The 20375-nt window shown below is 28.7% G+C and overlaps 2 protein-coding genes across 4 annotated transcripts; both read right to left on the bottom strand.

Annotated features, from left to right (window-relative positions):
* Nucleotides 1-6: 6 nt before the first annotated feature.
* Nucleotides 7-14943, bottom strand: LOC107436355 (uncharacterized). 3 transcript variants are annotated; one of them, XM_071180671.2, is made up of 4 exons: nt 14804-14938; nt 14273-14342; nt 11649-11771; nt 9507-11030 (listed from the first exon to the last, which is right to left on the bottom strand). In XM_071180671.2, exon 4 carries the CDS (start codon nt 10922-10924, stop codon nt 9587-9589), a length of 1338 nt encoding a protein of 445 aa, XP_071036772.2. In that variant the 5' UTR covers nt 10925-11030; nt 11649-11771; nt 14273-14342; nt 14804-14938; the 3' UTR covers nt 9507-9586. The 3 variants fall into 3 exon arrangements, 2 of the variants coding, with proteins under 2 accessions (XP_071036772.2, XP_015903515.2); XR_006225176.3 differs by lacking the exons at nt 9507-11030; nt 14273-14342 and adding an exon at nt 7-140 and having other exon boundaries at nt 14804-14943; XM_016048029.4 differs by lacking the exon at nt 14273-14342 and having other exon boundaries at nt 14804-14943.
* Nucleotides 2511-4917, bottom strand: LOC107436352 (uncharacterized). The gene has a single exon (XM_043042462.3). It carries the CDS (start codon nt 4584-4586, stop codon nt 3501-3503), a length of 1086 nt encoding a protein of 361 aa, XP_042898396.1. The 5' UTR covers nt 4587-4917; the 3' UTR covers nt 2511-3500.
* Nucleotides 14944-20375: the final 5432 nt, after the last annotated feature.

Consider the following 20375-nt stretch of genomic DNA (forward strand, 5'->3'; position numbering starts at 1 on the left):
TAATTTACATACATTACGACATTTGTGTTTTAGTAAACATCAATTGCCAACACCAATATATACAAATAATACAATTAAACACCAATATATACAAAGATTTGAACTAGCACTTTCATGAACTGGAACCTGGACTTGGAGAGCTGGAAAAGAAGAATATATATAATACAATTTATGATTTAGAATATTAAGAATTCGACGCCCGGTGACTGAGTGGTAGCGCTTAGCGCTCTCGTGCCACTGGTCCTAGGTTCGATCCTCAGGCCGGGCAAGATTCACTCAGCCTCTCATCCCTTCAGTGGGTCGATAAACGAGTACCAAGCATGCTTGGGAGCTAAACACTGGGGGTTCGGCTGACCACCTGACCGGAACATCTGCCCCAGTACCCCAGAGACCAAGGTCAAGGAAACTGAGATGGGCACAGTAGGCCTTGGCCCTCTATGGGCTGTCGCGCCACAGAGTTTAGTTTTTTTATTTTAGTGACTACCTAAAAAATTAACAAAAGCATTTAGAATCATTAAAAAAAGAAGGAAATTATTACTTACCAGGTCCTCCGAGTTGGTGATAATTATGTGAAGCAATGAGTTCACATATCTCTCGCAGGTATTAATCTGATACGGTTTCGCTTGATATTCAGTTCCAGAATTAGCTCCGTAATTTTCATCATGAACATAAAAACAATCGCCAAAATGTCATTGAAAAAAACCTTGCATCCTTCAAAGAAAGTTTTTTCAGTGGGTGCCATAGTTGAATTGCACCCACTTACGTGCTTGTTTTTGCAGGTATACCGAAATTTAAGTTTTGACGTTTCCATATAAGTTGTTCTCATATCAGACATACATTTTGGTGCTGGACTTGATAATGCAGGTAAAAGTCCACCATCTTGCGCAAATTTAATTGCGGTTTCTTCTGTTTCCAGAACCCTATGCATGTTGATATCCTTTAAAAGGTTGTGCATCTTGCGGCTCTTAAATAAGCTCTAATAAATGTGACTCTTAATCTAATATATATTCGATGAAAGGATGAACTCGATCTCTGCTTTGCAGAACAAAGAATGATGACTAAAATTATATAGTTCTAAAGAAAATACAATGATTCCGCTATTTTTCCAATTTGGACAATCTGGCACACATCCTGTCCTTAAATCTATTTTTGGCTCAAATATGCAATAATTAAAAGCGAGACATTTCCCCCCTTTGCTCTTGGTGGGAATCAGTTATAATGTATGTATATATATAATATAAGTATATATATACCGCTAGGCTAATCGTGGAGGTTTTTGTGGTCTTCCTCTCCATATTACGCAAATTTTATGAAATATGCAAATTCTCTCTATTTATTTCTAACTTTGATTTAAAAAAGTTATGTCCAACTTCAATTTTTACATAAGTCTTAGAACAGAAAACTTTATTCAAAGTTTACAAAGAAATAATCAAATAATAACACGAATTAATTTCCATTTCTCCTTATCAACCTCAATGATTATGTTTTTCTGAAACGGAGATTGACAACTTAAGACATTCAAATATTAGGGTTCAACTTCAATTTCATTTGCACTTTGTTTTTCAAAGAAATTTTTTTTCCGACGACCTTTTACAATGCGATCCTTACTATTACCCGAATGGCATATTGCATTTTTGAATTTACGCATTAAACGTTCATGTTTACCATCACAGCTGAAACACACTTTAAAATTTTGAATTTGCAACTACCTGAAACATTAGAATTTTGTTTACTAAATTGTGCAGCATTTCGGTTGTTCCGACCACGTATGAAATCAATTAAATCCGAATTTTCAAAATTGAAGAATTTTGCATACGAACATGCTTTGATTGGGAAGCCGCTACCTCAGATACTACGTCGACAGTAATTGCATTTTCAATTCGAATGGAGCAGCATGGCAAATAAAAAAGTTTGTTTTATTTCGATTACTTTACATGCAGTTTCCCCCCCCACCTAATTCATATAATTTTCAATTTAAACAGACAGAGAGCGGGAGGGGGGATATTTAAGCATTATTCAGTAGTCTTAACAAATCTTACCTATCACTCATTTATTAACTTATGTCATTTTTTTTTCTGACTCCTTGGCGACCTCTTTAGATAGGTTGCCAATACTTGACTTTGTTGTACTGATGATAAAAATTCATTTATTTGGGAAAAATCTTCCTTTATAAAACATAATTTTTTAATTCAATTTTTATAAACTTTTACTTTATTAAATTTCATTTTTTTTCTTGAATTGTTCATATTCTGTTTGAATGTACATTTAAATGAAGTGTTTTTTATCATTTACACTATATGTACTTCTTTGTAGCAGGAATAAAATAATGCCTATTTAAACTAGATACGTGACAATAAGGTGTATGACATATGCTTTAATCTTCATTCTAGTATGAACAAGAAAATGCTTTTAATTAGGTTTCATATATTTCTTTTCAGTATGAATAAATAAATGTTATTTAAATCTAGCAGTTAGTGGAAACTTTTTAATATACATTGGAATAAAAAGAGTTTTTTCTTCAGTATTAAAAAAAGCATTTATTTAAATAACATTTATGTGAATTTTTTTTCCTCATACACTGCATATTAGTTTTTTTGCAATATGAAAAACACAATATGCATTAGAATTATCTTCATGTGTAGAACATTGCATATATAAAATTCTTCCTCAGTGTTATGAACAAAATGCTGTTCTCTGCCTACGCTTCTGTTGGCTGCTATGAATCTGCCTACGACGGTGAAGTTGAGGCTATTCTAATTGCCCTAAAACAATTACAGTGTCGTACTGACCAATTTTCTAGCGCCGTCATCTTATCTGACTCTAAAGCAGCTCTTGATACTAACTCTCCACTGATTCCCCAATTCATCTCCATTCAGAAATGCATTGATTGTCTGAAAGACCTGACACTGAAAGGCAAGCAAATCGTCCTCCAATGGATCCCGGGACATTGCGGGATTTGGGGTAATGAAAAAGCTGATTTCTTGGCCAAGAAAGGAACAACTATTGCCCAAGCATCTCGTTGCTCTATCTCTCTGCACTCATTTAAATCGCTGGTCCGAAACCAATTCCGAACATGCTCTCAGAGAATTTCCGTACAAGCAATATACACAAAACCTGGTTCAACCATATTTTAACTATCCCAAATCAGCCCAGGTTTACGGCAGTCGCTCTCTTTAGACTTGTAACGGGCCATGACTGTCTGGCCAAACACCTTTTTAGCATAAACATTTTTGACTCTCCTAAATGCAAGCTCTGTCGCCTTGGGGAGGACATGGACTTGCCCTATATTTCCGTCTGTCCTGCGCTCATCTCTACTACTGTGTGTGGACGCTACTGGGAAGCTAGGGCCCGTACGGGCTAAGCATGTCACTAAGCATTCAATTCTATTTATCTATTTTTGCCTTGTTTTTCTTGTTATTTTATCCCTTTTGTTCTTTCAAATTGGCCTGCCATTGGAAATAAAAAAAAAAAATATGCAAAATTTTATCTCGCAAACTGTATTAATAAGGATACTTTCCAATATGTCCAAAAGAGTGTTTTTTTAAATTTGCTTTCTGTGAGAATTTTTTATCACATAGATTACAGGAATAAGGCTTTTCTATACCATGTACCAAACAGTGTTGATTTAAATGCGCTTTATGTCTAAATGATTTATTAGAGAAATTGCATAAATAAGATTTCTCTCCACTATGTATAAGATAATGTTGATTTAAATTAGCTTCATGTGTAAAAGATTTTTCACACACATTGCACGAATAAGGTTTAACACCAGTGTGAATTATAAAATGCTTATTTAAGTAAGCTTTCTGTGAGAATGTTTTATCACACACACTGCATGAATAAGGTTTCTCTCCAGAATGAACAAGACAGTGTTCATTTAAGTGACCTTTCTGTGAGAATGTTTTATCACACACACTGCATGAATAAGGTTTTTTTTCAGAATGAACAAAAAAGTGCTTATTTAGATGAACTTTCTGTGAGAATGTTTTGTCACACACACTGCATGCATATGGCTTCTCTCCTGTATGAACAAGCGAATGTTTATTTAAATTAGATTTTTGTTTGAATGTTTTGTTACACACACTGCATGAATAAGGTTTCTCTCCAGAAAGAATATATGATTGCTTCTTTAAATTATATTTATGAGTGAATTTTTTATCACATAAACTGCATGAATAAGACTTTTCTCCAGTATGAACAAGAAAATGTTTATTTAAATTATCTTTCTGAGAGAATGTTTTATCACACGAACTGCATGAATAAGGCTTCTCTCCAGAATGAACAAGTGAATGTTTCATTAAATTAGCTTGCTGTGAGAATTTTTTATCACACACACTACATGAATAAGGTTTCTCGCCAGTATGAACAAGAGAGTGTTCATTCAAGTGACATTTCCTTGAGAAAGTTTTATCACACACACTGCATGAATAAGGTTTTTCTCCAGTATGAATAAAACAGTGCTGATCTAAACTTCCTTTATGTGTGAAAGATTTTTCACACACACGGCAAGAATAAGGTCTTTTTCTAGGTTGGAAAATATTGTGTTCATTTAAATTGCACTCATCAGTGTAAGATTTTGCACACATACTGCATAAATAAGACACAACCAAGAAGGTGTATCGGTTTCATTAATCGCGTGAGTTACACATACACTGCAATTTAGTTTTTTATTAATTTTATACATTTATTATGATTTTATCTTTCGAAGTTCTGTTTTGATTAAAATAGTTTAACGTTTCTGACTGCCTATTTTTGTATCATTTATATTACATCAAACATCTGCGTTTTCTGTAATTTTAAAAAATATTCGCCTTACTACGTTTCAATGCGCCATCTGGGTTAAAAACAGAATCTATGAAATTTTGAGAGTAAATATATTTTGATGTTTTCTTCTTTCGCGATATCTGTCGTTTTTATTTTATTTAAAATATGTTTTGATTTTTCCTAAATGTTGAATTTCAGCACTTTATTTAGTTCAGTTTTAAATTCCATACAAATTTTATACTTAAAATTTGTTAATCAGCTTTAAAAATAAGAAAATTCCATTTTAAAAACAGAACGTTATTAGTGATTTAAAGTATTCACATAAATTTTTATGAATTAAATTATAATTTAATCTTATGAATTAATTTTTATTTAAAAGAGATATATTATGATAAAAAACTAAAACTATTTTAGAACGTTTGTTCATTTGTATATAAGTTCCTAAATTCTGTTTTACAGTTGAAAAGTTTAAAATTTTATAAATCTTTAATTAAATTAAAATTAACAGATTACATCTGTATTTACTCTTATTATAAATAAGTAAAAACTAATCAGTGATTCAATGAATATTCAAGCAATATATCAGAGAATCAGGTGTGCCAGCAAATTAATATATTAGGTAATCAATGATTCGCTCCTCTATCGATAAAAAATTTGATTCATTACTTCTCTCAATAATGGATTCTTCTACTTATTTATGTATTGATTCTCCTTTATCTTAATCTTCAGTTTTCTGATTCATTGATACACACTGACTTATTGATTCACACATTAGACTGACTTATTGATTCTTTGAACCATTTATTAAATTGTTGATTCTTTCACTCATTGATATGTTAATTTATTGATTCATTTATTTCCTTAGTTATTGATTCATTGCATTTCTAAATTAGATGCATTCCGCACCCAATATTAAAAAGATTCAATTAGTACAAACTATAATTTTTGTCAAATGAATTCATTTTTATTTTGAAGATAGTAATAAATTTATTTCAAAAGCGTTTATTATTTTAATGGTCTTGGAAATTTTATTTAAATTTAAAAGAAAAACTTGTTTCATATGAATTATTAATTAGAATTATTTATTAAAACAATACTGATGACTAGAAAAATAAAGGATCGTTTCACTGGATTAATTTTCACAAGGTCATACTTTAATGGTTTTAATGACTAATAATAAATCGACTGAAACACGCTTGCGGTGAAGATGTGAGTGCTAATGAATTCAAACATTTCTAGAGTTGATTGTGAATACCCTCAAAAATTCAAGATTATCCAATAGGATTTCGAAATTCCCATAGAATTCCATGATTTCCCTGTTTCTAAAAGAAGTGTGAACCAAACATATAAACAAAATAATAAATATCTTTACTTAACTTGTTAAGTTAACATGCTTACAGGACAGACCAAAGCTCCATTATGAGCAAAATAAAAAGTTATCATTGACAAAATTATTTTATTAAAAACATTATTTGTTATATTCCAAGAATATTGTTTCCTTTGTATTGCCAATAGAGTTGTTAAGTATTTTCCAGAACGTGACAGAGGCGGCTCAATGCTCGCAACAAAAGCCGTGATGTGGACGGCGAGTGTAGAGTAAGAGAAGTAGCCGAGAAGTAGCATAAACAATTAGCAGATCCAACACAGATCCTTTGCTCTACGAGATCTAAGGTATTCTTAAATTGAATAAAAGAATCCGAAGCACTCAATACAAAACCTCTTTCTTACTTGCTTTCACCTCATGTTATTCTTATGTTGTATCTCTTATTATTTTTTGACAAGTTTCAAAGAATAGAGTAACATTTTCAGAAATTAATTTTAAATTTTTTTCATTGAATAAAAATGCATCAATCCTTCTATTATTAAATAAATAATCCCAAGAAAATGAAGAGGTAATATATAACTGGATTAAAAACTTCATTCTTTCCAAAAGTATACAAATTGGAAATAACAGTTGAGATATTTCAAGCGTTCAAAAACAGACACCCATTTTTCGAGTTTTGACAGACATTATTGAGAAGAAATAAAAGTGATTTGAAATTACGTAAAGTTTCCAATAAAAAAAAAATGGAAAATAAAGGTGAGAAATAAAACTAGAAAAACCGCAGTAGTCAAGAGAAGAAAAAAAAAGAAAAAAGAAAATCAGTGGCAGAGAGGGGCAAAGCAGAGTAAAAACAATAAGTAAATTTATGATTTATAATTGCATGTTTAAGAACAATGGCAATAAATATTGTTAATTATGCCTGGATATATTCATGAATTACTGAAATCATGCAGTCACAACTTTTTTTTAATTTTTAAAAAAAGCATTAAATGTAGGAAGATATTTTTCTAGTTCACAAATAAATATACTTCATATAATTTTAAAGAAATATTGTCCAGATGACTGTACTATGGTAGCATCAATCAGGGAAAGTATAAAAAGTGGTAGAAAATATATAAGTTTGAATTAGATTTTACTTTCACTTGCCATTCTAATTTAACTCATCTATTTTAGTTTCAGTTTTACTCATTGTAATACACAGTAGTTAAAAAATATGTGATGTACAATATTTTATGCTTATCAAAATACATTGCTTCCCTAAATATTGGAAAATGGAAGAAGTCAAAACAGACGCTAAATTTATAAATAAAGAAATGAACTGTCCATATTATTATTTTCTTTAATTTGGGAAATATTTCTAAAACTTTAACTTCTGCTTTTTGTTTATTGTAAAAATTTTGTTAAGATAATTTTAGGATTACAACGTTTGACATAATCATAATAAAAAAAATACAATTATGATATTAACATGTAAAAGAATGTATTCATAATTTTTCTGTTTACTCTATCATTTCATTTACCATAATAGTATTTATTTCCTTTCGTTACAAGTTTAACGAGTAATATTTATATTTTTACTGTACTAAGAGAAAGACTTTTTGCCAGAATGAACATGAAAGTCAGGTTTTTAAGTAAAACACATATTACATGTATTACAGAATTAAGGCTTTTCACCAGAATGAACAAGATTCTATTTATTTAAATCACATTTTTTCGACAAAACACTTGTTATGACAAGAAAAAGGTTTTTTACCACTATGAACAAGACGATTCTATGCATTTAAATTACTTTCATGAGTAAAATCGTAATTACACCAATAAGCCTTTTCCCCTTGTATGAATATGATAATGTGCATTCAAATAAGTTTTTTGAGCTAAACACATATAACATATACAGTAAAGCAACATTATGTTTCAGGGGTCTGTCTAGGTTTTTTTGAGAGGTACCTATTTTGTAAAAATTTAGACATAATTTGTGAAAATTAAAAATTATATTAGAAAAATCAAAACAAAAATATGGATATATCATTTTTTATGAAACACAAAAATAAAATTTTAGGAAAAAGTATTTTATGAAACTATGGCTTTTAGAAAGTTGAATTTGTGAAGGTACTACTAAACAGTAGTAAATTTGGCTCGGACAGACCCCTGTGTTTAGACAAAAATTTATGTATAAAAACTTCACAAGACATGTCAAGTAAACAAAAGTTTTTAACAATCGAGAATCAAATTGATATACAATATAGTATATATTGAAAGAGAGAAAAAATCTCTTTTACAGAGTAAATAATATAGCTAAAATGAGAATTTTTGCTATTTATACACTGCTTTGTCTAATGTTTTTTCATTTTTTTTAGTACAAATGAAGCACATTGTGTACTAAATCTTACACAAATATCAAAGCAATTAAGTTTATATATACAATTAATTTAAGTTTCAGTATCTTAAAATGTAACAAATAATTCAATGTAATAAAGAAAACGTCGTGTTTACAGCCGAAACAGTATTGTCAATAGTTTCTATGTTACATTTAGAATAGAATTTTTCATATAAAAACTTCAGTTTGAAATCAAGGTGTTTGAAAAATAAATTTAAAATTAAAAAATATTAATAAAATTTACTTTTATTTTCCAAGAAATATTTATATTATAATTTCATGAAGATTACAAAGAAATATTTCTTTTCAAAGAAACTCGAATAAAAACTAATTAAATTGAATAAAATAGTATAATAAATAAACATAGAAATTTTGAGGGTAATAAGAAATGCAGTTCATCAATTATCAGCCATGTGTCTATTTTAACAGCTTTATACAAAATGAACAGAGATGGAAGAATAATTGCACTGATTAACTAAAACACACTAAATTTTTTTCCAGATAATTTCAATCCTAAATTGCTATCGACTTAATTATCAAGAACATTAAGTATTGCATTTTAGATGCTTGAAAAAAATAATACGATTTTTCAGTTATTTCAATGAATTCTTTCATGGGAAGTTCTAATACAATATAAATTCATCAGGGGTGCATGTTTGTAGGTCATATTTATAAAGGTCAGATTATTAGGCCTATACCTTAAAATTACTATACCTTAAAAAAAAAAAACTTTCTTATATTATCTTTATTTTAAGTCAGGAGTAGAGATATAATGTTAAAGAGTAGCAGAATGTTGCAAATTTATTTATTTATTTTTTCACCTCAAAATAAAAGTAGTTCCTCAAGTAATAAATATTTGTGTATACTTGATTAATATTTTTACTGAGTACAAAATATTTTGTTGATATCCTAAAAAGAAAAGAGAAGAAAATAAGGTAACTTGAATAGTGGTACACAGTCAGGATGTTTCTGACATGTGATTTTGACATATCTAACTACAAATTAAATTTTAGACTTTTTTAAGTAATACACATACCGCAGTTACTAGGAATTAGAATTTTTATCGTCCAATAATGGCAATGTTTTCTTTAAAGCTATTTAATAATGCACATTATTTACGCTCATGAAGAATGAATGCAATAATGTGAATTTAAATTGCTTTTTCGAGAAAATTTTTTATTACATATATTACAAGAATAAGGCATTTCACCAGAATGAACAAGATTATGTCTATTTAACTCCCTTTTATATTTAAAACATAGGTTACAAACATCACAACAGTACGGCTTTTCTCCAGTATGAATAAGGTTATGTACGTTTAAACTATTTTTTTGAGAAAAACCTTTTTTACATACACTACAAGAATAAGGCTTTTTACTAGAATGAATATAATTATGCCTATTTAAGGAACTTTTTCTAAAAAACTTTTTATTGCATATATTGCAAGAATAAGGCATTTCACCAGAATGATCAAGGTTATGTCTATTTAACTCCTTTCTAGATGCAAAACACATGTTACATATATCACATGAATATGGCTTTTCTCCAGTATGAACAAGGTTATGTACATTTAAACTACACTTTTGCGTAAAACTCTTATTACATACACTACAAGAATAAGGCTTTTCACCAGAATGAACACGAGTGTGCCGATTTAAATCGGTATTTCGAGTGAAACATTTGTTGCATATGCTACAAGAATAAGGCTTTACACCACTATGAATAAAATTGTGCTTCACTAAATCATTCTTTTGAAAAAAACACATGTTACATATACTGCATGAAAAAGGTTTTTCACCAGTATGAATACGAATATGTGCATTTAAATTACTTTTTTGAGCAAAACGCATGTCACAAGTACTACAAGAATAGGGCTTTTCTCCAGAATGAATTCGAGTATGAGTTTTTAAATTATTTCTTTGAGAAAAACTCATATTACATATAGTGCAAGAATAAGGCTTTTCACCAGAATGAGCACGCTTATGGTTATTTAAATTACTTTCACGAAAAAAATGCCTATTACATATGCTACAAGAATAAGGCTTTTCACCAGAATGATAACGTATATGATTAATTAAATAACTTTCCTGAGTAAAATTCTTATAACATAAACTACAAGAAAAAGGCTTTGTATTAGAATGAATACGATAATGTCTATTAAAATTACTCTTATAAGTAAAGCACTTCTTGCATATACTACAAGAATAAGACTTTTTACTTGAATGAAGTAAGGTGTGTTTAGTGAAGCTACTTTTATTTACATAATTTTTATTACATATATTACAAGAATATAGCCCATTGCTTTCTGTACCTACAAGATTGAGAGTAGTTGAATGATCTTTTGAAAAAACACTGTCATCATAACTGTCAGCTTTTTCTTTAGTATCAACAGAGTTGAGGTTCATAGAAAGTTCGGGTATAATAGGTGTTTCTCTAGACATGTTAAGAACAATTTTCATAGCCAAGAATCAAATTACTGTATATTTAAAAAATTTCTTTGTGCATATGAAATCATACAATAATAAGAATGTTTAACAATTGATATACGTCAGTACCTTGAAATTCCTAAAAGGAAATTATTCCTTAAATTTTAAAATCAAGATGCTAGAAACACAAACGGAAAATTTATAAAATATTAATCAACCCTACAGAAATTTAACGAAGTTCATCAAAAAATGTTTCTTCTCATAAACAATGAATAAAAATGAGTCAAAAGAATTTATTCAAAATTAAATGTATTTAAATAAAAAGAAAATATCATTTACAAATTAATGAGAAATGCAGATGATTAGTCTGTATTATAATATTACACAATTACTCTGGAAAATAGAAATGAATTTTAAAGCATGTTTAAAATGATATTCAATATATAGTGTTCAATATGGAGTAATGTTATTAATCTAAAATTAACAAGTCTTAAAATAATTGCTTGCAATTTTCAACAACATAAATTAAAAAACTGCTGAAATGAATATTAATTTTTTTTTTAATAACAGATATAAAGTAACATGATAAGGAATGAAGTTAGTCAGTCACAGTTTTAGTACACTTTTATCAAATATCTGTTATTAGAGCAACAATGTAGGAAAAAAAAATTGGGCATCATACATCTGTATTTCAAAATGCAGACATTATTAATAATTATTCTCTTTATGTAAGCAAAAAAGGGAAATTGGACATCACCTTGGAAGAGCAAGAGAATTTTGGTTTATTTAATTTTTCTTTTTCCAACTTGCGATCAAAGATGATTCTGGTACCATCCACTCATTAGACTTTTTATCAGGTCCAAAAACCTTTGATGATATTCTAAAAGAAAAAAAAAAAAAAAAAGGGAAAAAAGTAGTGGTTAGGTTGAGTAATTTTTTGATATGCAACGATTTTCGACAGCTTTAGCTACAAATGGAATAAACATAGCAGCAAACTTAGAGAATTGCTTTTGTGAATACGAATAAAAAACAATTACAGCACATTGCATGGAATGCTTAAGACTAAATGTCAAAAATATGACTTACTTTGATGATTCAAAGTGTAAGAAAGAAAATGCCGGACCTATGCTAAACATTTGGCACTTTGCCAAATGATATGATATCCTAAATTCAGCAAAATAAATTGTGTTTTAGGGAAAGTATTGATGAGTCAGTTTTTTTAAACAGAAATAGAGAATCTTGTACTTTTATTCGATTACAGTAATTTCCCTAAGATATGTTGCACAATTAAATAAAATTATATTAAGTTCAGACAATGTAAACAACAAAAAAGATTATGTAAGTACTATATAAATGCAGCTTATAATTATTTTTAGGTCAGATTGTCTTTTATTATAGTCATTACTAGGACTGGGCGATATAAGAAATTTTATATCGTGATGCATCGTCAGTTTTGCATCGCGATATAGCGATGTATCGCGATATAGTATTTTTGAAATTCATTTACTTGTAAGGCGCAGAAAGTCGGATTTCTATCAAAACTTCATACTCAGATTGATTTAAATCAATTTATGAATTTGATGTATATGTTTTGCTTAAGAAAGATATTAATGTTATATTTTCTAAAAATGATCGCGCAAATAACGAGAGATTTCTTAGTTTAAAAATAAATAATAAAAAAATAAATAAAATTGAAATTTATCAATATATTTACCTAACAATATAGAAAGAAAATTTAAAAAATAAATTCGTTAAGAATTATTTATATGCTTAAAACAAAGTGCTAAATAAATTTAAAAAAAAAAAAAAACACTTTTAAAACAACACTATTTTTTATCATTAATATTTCACATAAATAATGAAGTTAAATGGAATAATTACCGACTTCTGAACGAAAAAACAAAGTAAGGTTTAATTTCTTAAAAATAAAAACAACAGAATTATGATATTCCATAATATATTCAACTGACAATAATGAAAGAAAATTAAAAAACACGATTATACTCTTTAATAGACTAAAGTGCTAAATGATTTTAAAAAAAGAAGTCGCAATCGCAAACATTACTAATTTTTTTTGAATAAACAAAGTTGATTGACTTATGTCCAAATCCAAAAGAGGAAAAATAAGTTTTGTTATAATTTTATTTATAAAAATGAAAACAACTAAAGATTAATAAATTTAAAATCAGTAATAAAAACCCATTAAATTATTATTTTATCCAAAAAGTTTTTAATAAATTATAATAAAGTAAAAAATAGCCTAACAAATTTAATTACTTTTTAATTTAATTCTTTATGGGCACCTTAAGAATAGATTTCCGTTTGTAATAAATTCAATAATGTAAAATAATACTTAAACATATAATATCAAAATTAATTTTCAAATTTAAAAATAAAAAAGAAAGTTTTGTTTAAAAAATTTTTTTTACCTAAATAATTAAGAAACACTTCTTTATATATTCTTTTCATTAATAGATCACGTTCAGAACAAGGTAATGACAGTGATCAGTCCCACTGAAAATAATCTACAAGAAACGATATCAAGTCGCAACAAAGAAGAAGAAAAAACTAAGAGGTGATGAAACGAACATGTTAGATCACGATATATGTTCTCAAAACTGATTCTAATTCTACCGCTCATCCATCAAGGCCGTTTCAATATAACGATATGTACATCGTCTTCTCCAGCGCGAGTTGGCATTGGAACGTAAGAGATCCTTTCTTGTCATGTATCGCTATATCGTATATCGTTCGTCTTCTTTACTCGACGGCTTAAATCAGATTTCTGATGCAACGCCTGGAACGAAAGTCGCTGTATCGGCCTGCCGATACAGACGTTAAATCGATATGTCGCGATATATCGATTTATAGCCCAGTCCTAGTCATTACTATTTTTCAACATTCTATGTGAAAATTCTAACTGTATTAGAACTACAGAATTTTTATACGATTAACTGTATGTATATTGAAATTTTTTAAAGAAAATTTTTTTGAAAATAATATGTCTGTTACCATAACTGGAAAAATTGCAAACATGTTAGGGAGAAAAATGCAAGAAGCTAAATAACCCTAAAAAAACATAATAATTTGATTTTATATAGATTTAAATCTAAACTAATCTAATTAAAGATCTAAGATTTAAATCTAATCTAGAGTAACAAATTAATTGTTATTTAACGAATTAAGGTACTGCAAATGTTGTTGTATTATTGGCATCTTGGCTACAGTCTTTTACTATAAATTTAAAAGAATATGCATAGATATTTACTTGATCTGTCACGAAATTTTCAAACACTATCTAGTTTAGACTTTGTCATTGAAAAATTTTAAGTGTCAGGATGTATATGTGTTTAGTAATAAGAAGTGAAAAGGTTTGTATACCCTGTCTTGTTTCAACACATTTCATAGCTTGCCGATAAGAATAGGCAGAAATTATACTTTTAAGAGTAGGCTGGAAAAAAAAATTACAGAAGGATGATAAAAAAATTAAATAAAAAATAAGGTGAATGCATTTAACATATGCTTATTACTTACTAATACATACTATGTAATAATTACGAACATTCAGTAGGTATTTGGTTAGATAGGAGTTATTTGACCACTGCAATGCATAATTAAACTAACAATTAAATTTTATCCTTTACTATCAAATGAAATGACTATAGTGAGAACAGCATCCTTAAAAGGAAACAAAGAAACATACAAAAAAAGGCAAAATAAAGAATAAAAAAAATTTAATATTTCAAGACTGAAGAGGAATGCTTATATTTACTGGTTCTTATTTTCAAAATAAACGATTTAATGTCACATAATTTTATCACAAGAAACTGAACTGGTACGTCAAGCGTTTTAAAAAAGAATATGCTTTTAAAATTTTGGAAAATTTTTAAACGCATATTTGCCATAACTTACTTGTATTTTCCCAATACGATTTATTTCTTCAAACAAAAAACTAATTGCTTATTTAATAGGAGATGAGAACGAAATCTTGCTTCGCTGTTTGCATTAATTTTATGTATTGTTACACATATATTTGCTCCGGAGACTTGAGTGTTTAATCTTTTATTTGTGATTATGTTTATTTTGGGTTTTTGCATTTTTGATGAGACGTGTACAGCTACTTCTTTCTGTTACCCTTAAGACTAAAGATAATTTTATAATTGATCTAAATAATAGACATTTTTTACGTGACGTCATAAATTGTCTTTTCTCACAAGAAATTTCTCGCACTTTCGATAGCCGCTGAGAAAAATGGAGAAACTGATCTACATTCAGTAAAAACGGCCCTATAAAGACCATTTTCAAACATGAAGAATGCATTCGAAAAAATTACAGGCAGTGAAAATAGTCACTAAAGTGATATAAGTGATATCTCACATGTAGAACTTTACTGACGACCCGTTAATGTGCACATTATGCTTTTGGCGACGACAGTTTCGGAAACATATCTTAAGATTATCCGAAGATATGCTCTATATTTTAATCCTCTTCTAGAGGACATCTCAGCTCTGGTAGCCAGCTGTGCAGGAGGTCTAACACTTTACGTAGAATAATTTATTTTAGCGAGGACCAATACCACGTACTCTTGGCTCCTTAAGATTCTCTAGGAATTTTTCAAGTACTTGAAAGTTTCTTCAAATGGTACCAGTGGTGTTTAGTGTTTAATTTCAAAATCTTTTGAAAACGAAGCAAAGGTAACAACTAAAAGAAGATCATCTTATTAACGTCAACATGTTTTCATTTACAACGCACTTAATCATTAATTTTTCCAAAACTTGTAAACCTTTTTAATTGAAGTACACATTGAGATAAAGGTAATTTTTTGTGGTAAAAATATTGAAGTAGAATGGAACTAATTTTTTTTGTATAAAATTACAAGGAAATCTCCCGACAGCGACCACTCTCTGTTCCACAGTAAAATGGTCGTTAATGGAGGTTAGCTGTTCTTAGGGGTTTCGTCCATTAACTTAAAAATATTATCGAGGGTACATAATTTTTCGAAAACGATTTTAATTTTAGTCAGTATCCTTTTTTTATGCGGAAATGCCTCTTGTGTTGGCGCCACGAAAACCAGATAGATGAATAAAATTTGGCGTCAATATAAATAATCCTTATTGATATAATTATGTATAAAAACAAAATTACCAATTATGAATGATAGAAATTTTTTAAATAAATAATTATGATTTTGTTTAATTTTGCATTTAATTTTATGCCATAAAATTATTTAGCTTTAAAAAGTGAGATGAGATTTGTTTGAGGAGCTTAGTTTTTTGAAAGATAACTTTATTTTTACCAACTTAACTTTCAACTCTAAAAATAAATCATTGATAGCATCGTCTTAAGTGCACTCTGACTTCAACATAAGGTTGTAGATCTCTTCCACATATCGTCAAAAAGAGCTCTCTAAATAAGAGACTCATACAAATATTTTGAATGCATTTTAATTTACTTTTTTTTTCGTTAATATTTTTTGTTTTGATATTTTTTTGTGTTTCTTTATCTGACCTAATTCACATTTGGTGCAGATGTTCGCCTGATAGCTGGGAAAAGTTTTGATGAGGTCTCTTAAAGGTTTTCTTCTACAAAATATCCATGGAAAATATTCTGTGCCTCCCAAAAATGGTCGTAAATGGAGGAAGTCGCTATATAGAGTAGTCTTTCATAGAGGTTCTATGTATTACAATAAACCATTTGTGGAACTAGATGAAGTTTATTTTATGATATATTAAACTATTAAAAAGAACTTGAGAATTACGTTGCAGCTTTTCAAATTTTATTTTTAAAATAATTAAATTTATGAAGCACGAATTCGTGCTGCATATACAATTTAAGTATGATATTGTAAATTGTTGTATGTAAATGTAACAGAAATTACTCTTCATATATATTCCTCCATGCCCTCTACATATTCTTGAACTTTGAAATAAAATCATATCTTTCAATAAAATTGGAAGAAAAAAATATTTTGCGTACCCAAAGCAAGCTATTTTAAATGGCCTGCATAGCTTAGATGCACATTACTAACGAGAAAACTAAAGTAAGTTTTGAAACCTTGTTTACAGTCCCTAATGAAATATAAACCGAACAAAACTGTCAAAATCCATTAAGTCAATAAAATTATCATTTATAAGAAATGCTTTCTTCGTGCTTCACGCTAAGGATAGCTAGGGAGAATAAAGAAATTCTCATCATTACTTTATATAAATAACGCATTGATATAAAGATAACATCAGATCTCTTTATTACAGAAATAGTAATAAAAAATAAATAAAATTTTTTTAGCCATGCTTTTTTCTAAAGTCGGAAATAAATACGATTTTTTTGTTAATTTTTCGGAATTCTTTAAGTGCATTTCATTACAACACACAAAATTTAAAAATACCCTGAATTCGAAATTTATAAAAAGGACGCCTTTTTCATACTTTTCTTTCATAACTTTAATCATACGTGCTTAAGTGTACTTAGCAGCACAAAATTTTCATCTTACTTCGACTAGTTATACTTTCACATCACAAAAACCGAATATGCTGTGTACATAGACTATCCTATTACGCCAAAACTAACTGAAATTTAAGCAAAGTTAGACTTCTTCCTTATCTTCAGACATAAGACTAAGTAATTGGTTCAAATATATATATTTATATATAGTTCTTCCGTAATTTTCACTGAATTGAATCACGTGAAAATTGGATTACTCAAAATGAACTTTTCGAATAATTTCGTTAAAATTACAAAATTAAATTAGTGTGAAAATTTGTATACTTTTCAACTTAAAAGGATTAAAACTATTATTAAATAAATAAATAATTATTAAAAAGTATTTTTTGATTGGAATCATGCTTGGATAAACTCATTTTATAATTGTGAGAAAAAATTTTCGGTTCACTTAAGGAGTTCTTAAAATATCGCGAAATACTCAAGAAACAAAATTAACATTAAAGGGTTTAAATACCGACTGATCTCGTGCCAAAATTATTGGAATCAAATTGACAAGGCCGCGACTTCCTACACAATTCTACAATGAATTAAAATGTGAGTGTGTGTGTGCAGGGGGGGGGGGTTGTCGCAATCTGCAAAGTATTGTCTCGATTTATTAGTCAGGAGGAGTGCAGTAGAAAGTTTGGGGTCATCTTTCAAGCAAATTAAAAATTTCGTTCTATAAATTCATCGATAAATTTAATTGCAATCTAATGATAATTAAATGCAAAAATATTGTTTTTTCATTATTTTATATTAATTTATTAAGTGTCGAAAAAGTTTTGAAAGGAATTCGCGATCGCAACACTCGAATACGCCATTTGGGGAGAGACCGGTTTCATGCCTTTAGCCCTTCTCCCTTCCCTCTCCTCCTCTTTTCAGTTGTATAGGAATGTACTACGATAATTTCCCTTCTCTTAATATTTTTCCTTTTTATTTAATTAAAACATTTTTTTAAACTGCCGTGATGCTTTTCTTTAGAACTATGTTTAATGTAGTTTTCAGTTCCATATAGTTTTTCAAGTTAAAAGATTTCAATCTATATGAAAATCAAGAGAGAAACTAACGTACTTCCTTCCTCTATGACTTTCCACACGCTATTGGGGAAAGCATGTGAAGTGTTGCCATAGGAAAAGAGTTCTGCTCTACGCCACCTGCAGCCCATTTCGATCGCCAATACAAATTTTTACTCCTTTTTACTATGGGAATTTAATGGACAAAATTAAAAATTTTAGCAAAATTTATTGAATAGTTCTTGAGTAAATGAATTTTAAAATAATAGCATTTTTTTAAATTTAAATACTCAGAAACAATTCCAACTGTTTCTATCAACTTTTGTATTCTGTCAATAAAAACTACACAGTTTAAAATGTATGTAAAACATTTGTATGCTTTACACTTAAATATTTTTCGACACTTAGTAAATGAAATAATGAAAAATAATAATTAAACAAAGAAAAACGCATATTCTCTATAACACATCAAGGTTTTTATTACTTTTAATAACACATATCTAATGTAACGTATTTTGAGTGATGATTATAACAAAGAGTGAATTTTAGCAAATACATTACCAAACTCTTAAGATTTTAAAATTTTAGAGTAACAAAGATTTGTGTTCATGAGATGCATGCATTGTAACGATTGGAAAATATAGTCTTTTAAAAATTCTTAAGAAAAACCTCAACACATTTCACGAAACTAACACTTGAATTTTTCTTCGTATTATCTCACGATACAGGGTGTATCGTGATGTCTTCCCTCAAATGTATTTATTTTTAGAATTCAAGTAAAACTTAGTATAAAAAGTAAATAAAAATAAAATGCAAAGTCACTGAATCATTATTGAGAAAGGCGAGACGGAAAACATCAAAACCAGTTTGATTTAAAAGAGATTTGGTGCAAGGCAATTGTTAAAAACACTTCTTAGTTATATAAAGCAGTAAAACAGGTTTTGTCTCGCTTTTCTCTCTAGTGGTTCCTCAAATTATGATATTTTATGTTAAGAATCAAATAAGGTACCGTCCACAAATGTTGTTTCGCTAGAAGGGGAGGGAGAGTGTAGTGACAAGGGACAAATACAATAAGTGTGACATCACTTTGTTCAGTTAAAACTAAAGCAGTTAAAAAAAATTTTTTCTTCATAAAAATAAGTACATATCCATACCTACCCAGCCTCTTGTTTTTTTTTTTTTTTTTTTAACAAAGACTCCTGTGTTTTACAACAATCTCCTGTTTATCTGTATATTCTCAAATTTCTCCGTATTCGCTGAAGAAATTAAAAAAAAAAATTATTTCATGATAAAATATCCACTGATGACGAAAATACTTCTCTTTTTCCTCAACAGATGGTGCTATTCCCAGTTTAGTTGCAGCAAATAATCTTTTGGTCTTGTAAAAGCAATTAGAATAATACTCTTAAATTTCTGATTTTGGAGGTTAAGGGACTGAGAGTCTGTAGCAGTTTATTATTTCGAAGCAATGGACACATTATTTAAGACACATTAACTAAATAATTAATGTTAAGAAAAATACCTTTCGTGCCATACCATTTTCTGAATAAATAACTAAAAAAGTTCTGATTAAAAATACATGTTTAAAATTTAGGTTAATTAATTATGAGTTTAGTATATTTACTTCTACATCTCTTTCTCTCTTTCTGCAAAGTTGGAAATTATAATTTTTTTTTTCATTACAAGCTTATGAGAATTTTATCTTATTGGTACCATCAAAGATTTTATTAAATATTTTTACCGAAATTAGTATATTGCCAAAAAAATCTCCACTAATAATCTTTATAACCATTTCGCTATTAGCCTGAGAATATAGGGCAATCCAAATATGTAACACAAAGAATATATGTAAATCATATGGTTGGATTTAATTGTTCATATCGATGAATAAATAGAACTATATGATTTGATTGAATCATATAGCTGAAGTTGATTTTATTTCTGAGAAGGTGTGTTGCATTTAAAAGGTTAAAACAGAGCCGCGATGGCTC

This window comes from Parasteatoda tepidariorum, chromosome 8 (genome assembly GCF_982258835.1).
Source record: "Parasteatoda tepidariorum strain Cologne lab strain chromosome 8, Ptep-v5.0, whole genome shotgun sequence".
NCBI lineage: Eukaryota > Metazoa > Arthropoda > Arachnida > Araneae > Theridiidae > Parasteatoda > Parasteatoda tepidariorum.

Excerpts from the sequence above, each read along its gene's own strand:
- LOC107436352 (XM_043042462.3), bottom strand. The coding sequence starts at position 4,586 with ATGTGTGCAAAATCTTACACTGATGAGTGCAATTTAAATGAACACAAT.
- LOC107436355 (XM_016048029.4), bottom strand. The coding sequence starts at position 10,924 with ATGAAAATTGTTCTTAACATGTCTAGAGAAACACCTATTATACCCGAA.